The sequence below is a fragment of the Monopterus albus genome, unplaced genomic scaffold (genome assembly GCF_001952655.1).
Source record: "Monopterus albus unplaced genomic scaffold, M_albus_1.0 scaffold119.1, whole genome shotgun sequence".
NCBI lineage: Eukaryota > Metazoa > Chordata > Actinopteri > Synbranchiformes > Synbranchidae > Monopterus > Monopterus albus.
The window spans coordinates 1,245,265-1,254,899 of NW_018127999.1; the positions used below are offsets into that span (position 1 = coordinate 1,245,265).

Genomic DNA, 9,635 nt, shown 5'->3' on the forward strand with positions numbered 1-9,635 from the left:
GAACCTGGGACAATTCCTTATAACATATTCCAGTCTCTTTACCCTACACAACTCATTTACCTGTATTATGCTTCTTCAGCTTCAGTGTACTTTTCAAACCAGTATGCCCAAATCTCAGTCTTGATGCCATATCTTCTTCCTTCCCATTTCCAGTACGTCCTCTCATTTCTCCTACTTTCCTTTAAATACTGTAATAGAACTGGCCCTTACTGTCTTTATCCCACAATTCTTGCCATTTCTCTTTCATTTTCTTTTAAATCACTACTATACTATTACTATAACATACTTACACAAGTGCAGCTTTTGCAAATTCATCTACTTCATTTCCCTCCATCCCAATATGTGCAGGAATCCAAACTAGCCTAATATCTATTCTGGCCTTCTGACATCTGAATATCATACAAGCTATTTCAAGTATTATGTCCTGCCTCGAGTCTGACTGGATGTATCGAATACTCAATAAAGAACTGCTGGAATCTGATCCAATTAGAACTTTTAATGGTTTATGTTCAAAAAACACAGCCACTACACTTTATTAACTCGAGCCTTCCTAATTTCATGTTCTAAACACAGATGTTCAAAACATCTGTGGCGGTCTTAGATTTTGTGACACGATAGAAATAATTACTCCACAGTCTGTGCATTTGAGGTTTTTTTGTCCATTTTGTTTTTTTTCTTTATTAAAGGAAAGCATAATTACTACAAATTACAAATAACACTAATAGCGAATCACATCAGCCAACAAAGCAGTTATTATGAATATTAAATGTTATATAATACAAGATCTCATTCAAGTATTTTACATTTTTCCATTTTATATATTTTTTTTGTTCCTTTTTCCTCATTTTCATCTTTTTTTCCTCAAGACAAGCCCAGGATATTGTAATGTAATGAACAATCTGAATGGTTCATGTACAGTTGTTTCATATTCATATGGCTTTATGGAATTTTGCCCTTTTTTCAATCTCCAGACATCATAACAAGCCATACTCCTTTGAGCAACACCACAAAACCAAGTCAAGGTCTTCCCCTCTCTCTGCTCCTCCCTCCCGTCCCCTCATCCATCACTTATCCCTCCAGTGTTCGGCCATCTGGCCCAGTCTGTACAAGTGTCGTGGAGAGGGTGCGGTGCCCCCTGCACTTTGTTTGGACAGCTAGCAGCAGTTCTAAGGTGATAGAGAAGGCAGAAAACTCCCCAGAACACCTGAAACCCCCAAGTGTCTGGTGCCAGGCGATGAGGGAGGGACAGTGTGACTACTGTCGTGTGCAGCCACACACCAGCGTACCTATTCAAAGCAGGCTGTGTGAAACGCATGGAGTTTGTCCCTATCAGAATATTTTGTAGCTCTTATTCTTTCCCGTCTTTAACCCTCCAGTAAACACTTTGATGCATCAACTGTAACAATCAGACTGATCCAAATCTCCCTGAAGACAAATCAACACCAAACAGTGGGAAAAAAGCACGTACAGTTTTGCAACATTTCTGCAAGAAGCTGAAGAACAAACACGGCAAGACGTGACATCCAACTCCACTCAACCGCAACATCAACCGCGAGGCTGCATGAGTTCTACACCAACAGACAGGCACAGGTGTCCAGCACAGCTCAAAAGCAGTTGGAGGATTTTCACTGATGTGACTAATCTGCAACAAACACTGCAGTAAGTCAATGGAAAATGGGTTGTTTCATTAAGCACCATCTTTCAATAATTATTGAGATTTTTGCAGAAAACCGGGAGTCTGATGAGTTGGCTTGAGTGGTTAACAGGTTATTGCTCATCTTTGCAAACAACTTTACTACAAGGGGACAAAAAAAAAAGAGCCGCCTGTGAACAGAACATGAAAACACTAGAAGCTTACAGATTTGGTTTTTGCACTGAACACCCACTGATGCCTTGATGTCAACTGTTCCTTTTCTGTTTTGAAACATGTTCCCCAACAGCCTGACAAAAACCCAACCTCCATCATATGAACAACTCTAGCAACACTGCAAACTAAAATAACAGCATTAAAAAATATCATGTGACCATTGGAAAAAAAACATTAGAATATATGTTTAAGGCAAATATATCATCTGTTCTATAAACAAAACAAGTAGCGTGGAGCTATAATGATTTCTCTTCGTCGGTCTAATTCACATTTACATTAGTGCAGGAAAAGAAAATCACTCTATCCTTAGTACTGGACTTAAAGATTTAAATATGAATAGTGACGACTGAACAGAACAACCACGTCTTGGGTTTGTAGCCCACGACGAAGCAACACATCCAGCAGTGTTAGGATTCAGCTTGCTCACGCTGCTACATCTGTACCTGCATGTAACTATGCCTTTTAGCGTTGGTGCCTGGAGCTGATGTATGTTTGAAACAGGAAGAGGCGCCCAAGGCCCCATCAGCCTCGTTAAGCAGCGGGTCAGCCGAGCGAACATCAGTTTAACAGAGAAGTCAGAGGCCAAATGTCTGAGCCTCTCTACCGTCTCCATCTAGAGCACCTGCGACATAGCATGACGGCCCTCACCATAACCATCACTTCTTATCACTTCTTCAAGTAATTCAGCTCTATGGTGCCACTGATGGTCGACTGATGGATGGATGGCAAACGGATGGATGCAGCTTGTCTGACAGGGAGGCAGAGGGGCACAGAGAAAGTCAGGAAGCACACAAAGGAACATCATCAGGGTTCTTCCTTCTCCATCCCACTTAAGTGTTTTTTTTGGGGGGGGGGGTGTAGAGGAAAAGGCGATAAACTTCCACCAGGTTGATTCACCACAAGAAGCCATGATGGACTTGTAACAGAGCAAGTAACACTTGGAAGACATCTAGGAAATGGTGATTCAGGGACAAGGGGGTGATGGAGAACAGTCTGGCAGACATTGTGCCACCTGGTGGCCTCCACTGGAGATGCTGCCAAGGACGTACAGGGGAGGTTCAGCACTATACAATCGACAACAAGGGGGCGGGCACAGGTTCAAAGCAGAAAAACCATTCAAATAAGGCAACTTTCAAAGATCATGTCCACACTGGTGGTACAAGTCTTCAACTCCTCTCTTGTCACTTGGTTCTTTAATGTTCCCCCCCCTCAATGTCCAGCCATAAAGTAAATCAAAGATGTCTGATTTTTCACCCCCCAGCTGAGAGCATTAGAGGCTCTGCAGATGGAAATGTCAGTTGCTCGGTTCAAACCACTTTGGTCCAGTTAGATGGGAGGTGTGGCGTGGCCTCTGGAGGGCCACCAGCGGGGCTTTGCAAATGCTCAATATAGTCCCCAGTCCCAGCACATGCTGAAGAAATCATAATCATTAGTCAGAGATCTGAACAAAAAATCAAACGTGTTTCATCCATCAGCACAGTGACAATGTCAGAGGGGTCCCAGTGACAGAGAGGGGGGTCAAAATGAACAAAAAGATTCCAGGGTCATAGTGGGTCACTGCTAAACAATCCTCCATGTGGACTGATAATGGTGCATAAAAGAAAAAAAAAAAAACTCTGCCTCGTTAAGGCCATTTTTTCTTAAAAATTTAAAGCAAATTAATAAAATGAGCCATATTAATTGTTTTTGTCCTTATTTCTCGAGCATAAGTTGTCGCAGGAAAAGAAAACCATTCCCATGCTTGACTGAAAAGTTGGACGCCCCCTTCTCCCTCCTGTGGCGCAGAGAGAACCGGCGACTTACAGACATGGTTGAGCTGATCCGTGCAGGCTGCCGTGTTTGTGGAGTTATTTCGGTGTCTTGGCATCTGGTGCAGGGTCAGCGGCACGGGTGGGGGCTTTCTGGCTGGTGGGTTTGGCATTATCCTTGGCTGCAGAACCCTCGGCAGCGAGGGCAGGGCTGGGGCCTGAGCTGGCCTGGTTGTGGGGCCGGCTGGAGGGCTGAGAGGGGTGCCGGCGGCGACCGTCCCCGCTGGACGAGTGTCTTTTATGGCCTCCTTCCTCGATCGGTGGCTGGAGCCAGAAATAACCAGGGTGGAAGAAACACAAAACACACAATGAGCCCATGTTCATCTGTTGGTCTAAAAGGGTTTATCAGTGTGTTGACCCGTGACACACGTCCAGGGTTCAAAACTGCCACGTGAAGTTGTGTTGTCGAGTGAATGAAGGAGCTTTTACAGAATACAACAACAGGCCGTTCTCCGAGGTTGTATGTGACCCAATAAGGACATCAAGTGGCTCAAGGCTGAGAATATCTGAGGTATAATTTCTTATTGACCATTTTAATTAACCAACCAATCAGTTTCAATCTTCTTTGCCACTTTTTTTTTTTTATCTGATAGGGTGGACTTTTTTTCTGGGATGAAACCTTGTATTTTAGGTGAATTTATTTAGAATAAAAATGAGTTTGCCAACATCTGGTGACCACTTAAGGAACTTAACAGTTTGTAGAAAGGCGATATTGCAATTTCTTCTTTCTCAACCTTTACAAAAATATTCCACTCACATCAATTCTGAAATCCTCCAGACGTTTAAACTTGCGCAGATATTCCTGCAGCTTGGGATCAATCTCCAAGTTCTTTGCTTTGGAGTATTTCAGGAAAGCCCAGAACTTCTCCAGCCCATAAAGCTGGCCTGTGAACAGGAGACAGAGAATTCACCACAGATTGTACTGGTGCCTCCCAGATGAGATGGTGAACACACACACTGTGCTGTATCTGTCCGGTTAAACTCACCAGCCTCGTAGTCTTTCATGGTCTCCTCCTGGAAGTCCTTAAAGATGTCTGGCCTGAACTTCTTCTCTAGACCATAGCTGTAGTACCTGAACAGGCACTCCAAACCGTACCTGCAACACACACACACACTCAAACTGGGACAAAACTGAACTATGGACAACATGGCTTGTAGATACAGTGTAAATACTCCCCATTAACCCAATTAAAAAATAAGTAAAAAGGGATCCTCGGGTCAGATGGCTGCACATTCCTATCAACTGAAGTTCAATACAAATCACTCTGCTGGTCATCTTGTAAGTTGCACAATCAGAATACCCACATAAAGGTCAGGCTCTGCTGCTCAGCCTGTACCACACGGGCCTCCACAGCAGGTTTTAACATTTGTAGGTTTGAGGAAATGGCGGTTTTGGCAGGATCTGTAAAAACACTCGTATTTGTGTTTGTATTGGCAGAAAGCTGCGACCTGCCTCTGGTCAGGCCTCTTACCTGTATCCTTCCTTCCCATCCTCGACCACTAGCTGTCTGAACTCTTCATACATCTTCCTGTTGAAGTGATCCCGCAGGAAAAACGACCAGAAACGGAAGAGAGTGTTCATCTCCTGTGACTGGCCAATTCCCAGCCGCTTTCGCTCTGTGATTGGTTGAGAGGAGAGGGATAAAGTGCTTTAATCACCTCACTGTAAATAAATAAATAGCAGTGAACTGCCTCTGACCCCAGTGACTCAAGCAAAGTAGAGAAAGAAGAAATCGCATGCATACCATTTAGGCAGCGCCGGCGGTACTTGTGGTAAACATGTTGCGTGAAGCCGTTCTCTTTGAGCAGCTCATGTGATGGGTGCTGGAACTTGGGGAGGGACTGGGGCGTGCAGCCAATGTTCCCCAGGGCGGGGGTGCCCTCTGATGGGCTGGCATTAGAGCTGAGGAGAAGACGCAGGACACAATCGGTATGAGCACATCATTGGTTCAATAGGTTTAAAAAGCCGGGCGGTAGAGCGGGACAGATTTCATCTGTTAAAGAAACTAGATGTGATCTTCGAAAGACTAAAGGGCAGCTCTACATGCTGCTTTTGCTCCTCACTCTACTCATACACAATCAATTCATTTAAGGTGCTGCACATTCAAATGGCTTCTTCCCGAACCTGGCAAAACAGCTGAGGGATGTTTGTGACATTACATTTTGTGATTCAGACCCAGTATTGTACTGAAAGTGGGTGTGTTTTTAAACCTTCCTGACCAATAATGTTTCAGCTTCAAAAGTCTGTGTTGGCTTTTGAAGGTAGAAAATCAGATTTTCAGCCGCTTTTCACCAACACATCAATATGCTTTCAAGACTTGTGACCGGGATATGCACTGATCAGGACATCTAAATATAAACCTGTCACTGTTTTCTGGTGGACAAAGTTTCTAAATGACCTTAAATACATCTTTGGTATTTCTGCAGAGCAACTTCTTACAGTACAGTAGTAAGACACTGATGCCAAATCATAAACCCAATTCTAAATATGTCTAACCTTGTAATGTTTTTTTTTTTTGTGGGACAAGATACTAAACACACATTTTTCCAACCAAAAAAAGAGGGGAAAAAGTTCCGCTTATGTTTTATGTTCAGACTTTCATATTCATAGAAGGTGAGAAAAACCTGTCCATTTATTACCATGTGTAATAAGACATTAATAAAACAAAAATCCGAGCATCAGTGCCTCCAGAGGGGACAGTCCTGCAAGAAATTCTAACTTAACGAAGGTGATAAAGTTCAGGCTTTAAAAAGTTTGAAGAGGTGATAATTCAACTGTCAGTGCTGCATTAGAACATACTGCTTCTCATTGGTTTTATATGTCGTTGCACGTCAGCAGCCCTGACCGGCGCTAACAGACTTTTTTGACCACAAGGTGAGATGTTGTAGTGTTTTACCACTAAAATCAGTTTGGGGTCTTAGAGCCTTGTCACAGCGAGTCTCACCTGACAGAGGTGGTACGGGAGCGATGCTCTCTGGAGTCCATCACCCAGCCGACGTGGCACTCCATAGGCGGGTTGGAGCTGTGGCGGGTCTTCCTCTTCCTGGGCGTCTGAAAGGTTACAGGGAACATTTTGTAAAGGCGGTTGAAAGTAACCGAACTGTCTTTTTTTTCCCCACTGTGCTTTTATCTCATTAAAAAAACTGTAAAGTCAGTAAAAGCACCACCAGAAGGCTCATATCTCACACAGCGGCCATCTTACCTTGGCATCAACGGGCCGGCTTTCTTTCACCACTGGGTAGAAGCGTGGCGTCATGGCTGGGTCCTTGCGGTGAGGGGTGCGAGGTGTGCGGGGTGTCCGAGCACTGCGGTAGTTGGGTGAGTCAGGCACGGTAGTAGGGAGTGAGCGAGCTGTAGAGGAGGGCTCAGGGGCGCCGAAGAGTTTGTTCGCCAAAGCGTCTGTGGGGACTGAGAAGGAAAGGAAGAGAATATTTCAATGGAGCAAAAGTATAAACTTCTACAGGCCACAGGCTTTGGTTAGCCTTAGCTTATATAAGAGGAAGCAACTCCACTCGGCTACCTTTAGTGTCCGCAAAAACTCACCCATCATCCTCTGGACATCAAGTCTGTCGAATCCCTGACCCCGATTTCAGGAACCAGGGTTCTCTTTTACATGACAGTGAAGGAACCAGCAGACTGAACACAGCTAAGGAGGCTAATTAACACAGTCACTGATGATGTGGAGCTCAAACTGTCTAAAAGAGAAAATCTTCCAAGAGCCTGACGGGAGAGTCTTACTGATTTAACCCGAGTAAAATAATTTCTTGGAAATCGCTTGAGTAATGAAGATGATGTCTTTAGACTAGTAATATTTCTGGGTGACTTTACCAGAATGAATCTTCTTTTCTCACAAGCAGGAGCTGGAACAGGTGTCATTGTCTCAGGACAAAACCATGTTTCTATCATATTTTATACTATTTAAAGTATGGAAAAAATCTTTTGTATTGACAATACAATAAAAGCCTCTTTTACCTTGTGACTTAAAATACCGCAGTGTCTACACCTGTGATACCTACATTGTATATGTCACTATACGTCAGTTGTGAGTAGTTCTAAAAAAAAAATGTATCATGGCCTAAAGAGATAAAGAGCCACTGACAAGTTTTCCCTCACTGCCATCTTAATACAAGATAAAAATGACTCCATGACATGATAGTTCTAACCTGTACTCGCCTCCGTGTTGCGTTCATGGTAAAGACAGAAAGTCGATTAAGTACATGTTTGATGCGTCTGTGTGTTTCCGTGTCCTTACTCTGCTGGGGTCGTGGGGGGCCTGGGGGGACTTCCTGGTTAGGGTCGACAGGGGGTTCAGGGGTCAGGCAGTCAAACTGCTCGCGGCTGATCAGGTGGACCTTCTTGAAGTTCTCCACCTCTTGCTGTAGGGAGAAGATGCAGAGCCAATGTGATGACAGGCGGGAAAATGTAAAGGGCAGTAGATTGAAGGGGCTCTTGGCATTTTAAAAACAAAAAACACATGGTAGGTAATACAGGATTCCTGTGGAAGCCAGACAAAATTTCTCTAATGCTAAACCCTCAATAAAAACAATTACACTCAGTACTGAAATTGTAGAGCTTCACCAAAATGCATAGGCAATTTTACAGAACTTTCTACAGACTTTATCCACAACAATCTGAAGACTGGGGTGCAGCAGCAAAATACAGCTGCCAAACACTTTTCAATGCTGTGTTTGACGTTTCCTTCTGTTCTGACACAACTACACCAACACAGACCCAGAGTTTTCCATCCTAATAACACAGCAGCTCATTTTAAAATCAAAACCATCATGTCACATCCAGTGCGATTCGTCCCTTCATCCGCCTGTCCCTGCAGCCCATCGCCTCCACCCCTCAGGCCGAGGCCTCATTTATAAACAAGCATGCTCTGTTCCACGTGCACTGGATGTGTGCCGGCGAGCATGTAAAGGTCACACAAAGAGTTCAACAATACTACAATGGGTGGCAATGCCAACAAAACAAACAAAAAGAACACTGTTCTGTGTCGGGTTTTCTTATCTAGAAACGACTGTAACTAACGAAGAAGAACAAACCTGCAAAAACAGAGATGAGCAGGCCTCGAGTTACATTCACTACTGTTTTTCAGTGTTACTCAACTGTCGCTCTCACACAAATCCAGCCAGATCACGTGCTCTGGAAAAGTCCTCGGTTTCATAGATGGTGACGGCTCACCGTGTGTTTTTGATTATTAAGAAGCATGAGAAAACATTTCACTTTGAGCACAAACACACTGCAGGTGGGGGTAGAGTATATTTGAGGCTGTGGTCGCTTCACCACACCACAACCCCACCGTCAACCAAGAGGAGCACTCTCACCTTGATGGTGGCGTACTCGGGCTCGTACGTGTCATCCCACAGGTCCTGCTCGTAGTAGAAGAGCCCGTCGTTGATCACCTTGGCCAACTCGCTGGTCAGCTTGGCGCGCGACGTGTGGTGGCCCGTGCGGTCGCCCCCCGGGTGCTTCCTCAGGTAGGGCGGCGTCTGTGTCACAATGAGGATCTTGTTGACGTCGTGGTCGTCGATCTCACCGTCCGAGTCCTCGTCCGACCAGTCGGTGAAGGTGTTTCTCCGTCCGTCCATCTGCTCCATCTCCTCGTCAAACATGAAGTCCAGCTCCTCGGGTTCATCCTGCTCCACTCCCTCCTGATCAGAGAGAAGTTATAAGAAGGTGCTGGCTGATTGTGTATATTCATTTTTTGATCACCATGTTTGATTAATTTTAAAGAAATAGAAATAATTAAGAAATAATTAGTTGATTTAACTTGAACCACCACCTTATTGTGGTGGAGGGGTTTGAGTACCCGAGTGATCCTAGGAGCTATGTTGTCGGGGGCTATATGTCCCTGGTAGGATCTCCCAAGGCAAACAGGTCCTGGGTGACGGGTCAGACTAAGAGCGGTTCAAAAGCCCTTTATGAATAGATTAAAATCAAGGACCGTGACGTC

At 44.5% G+C, this 9,635-nt stretch overlaps 1 protein-coding gene across 3 annotated transcripts in view; it reads right to left on the bottom strand.

The window, feature by feature from the left end:
* Positions 1 to 2,704: 2,704 nt before the first annotated feature.
* larp1 (La ribonucleoprotein 1, translational regulator) overlaps positions 2,705 to 9,635 on the bottom strand; it is a 39,825-nt gene continuing 32,894 nt past the window's right edge. For all 3 annotated transcript variants that reach the window (XM_020611961.1, XM_020611960.1, XM_020611959.1), the window contains 9 exons: positions 9,007 to 9,333; positions 7,929 to 8,052; positions 6,879 to 7,084; positions 6,621 to 6,727; positions 5,421 to 5,578; positions 5,148 to 5,292; positions 4,662 to 4,771; positions 4,433 to 4,560; positions 2,705 to 3,939 (listed from right to left, as the gene is read on the bottom strand). In XM_020611961.1, the coding sequence (XP_020467617.1) occupies positions 3,715 to 3,939; positions 4,433 to 4,560; positions 4,662 to 4,771; positions 5,148 to 5,292; positions 5,421 to 5,578; positions 6,621 to 6,727; positions 6,879 to 7,084; positions 7,929 to 8,052; positions 9,007 to 9,333 (1,530 nt within the window). In that variant the 3' untranslated portion in view covers positions 2,705 to 3,714. The remainder of the gene's footprint in view (positions 3,940 to 4,432; positions 4,561 to 4,661; positions 4,772 to 5,147; positions 5,293 to 5,420; positions 5,579 to 6,620; positions 6,728 to 6,878; positions 7,085 to 7,928; positions 8,053 to 9,006; positions 9,334 to 9,635) is intronic.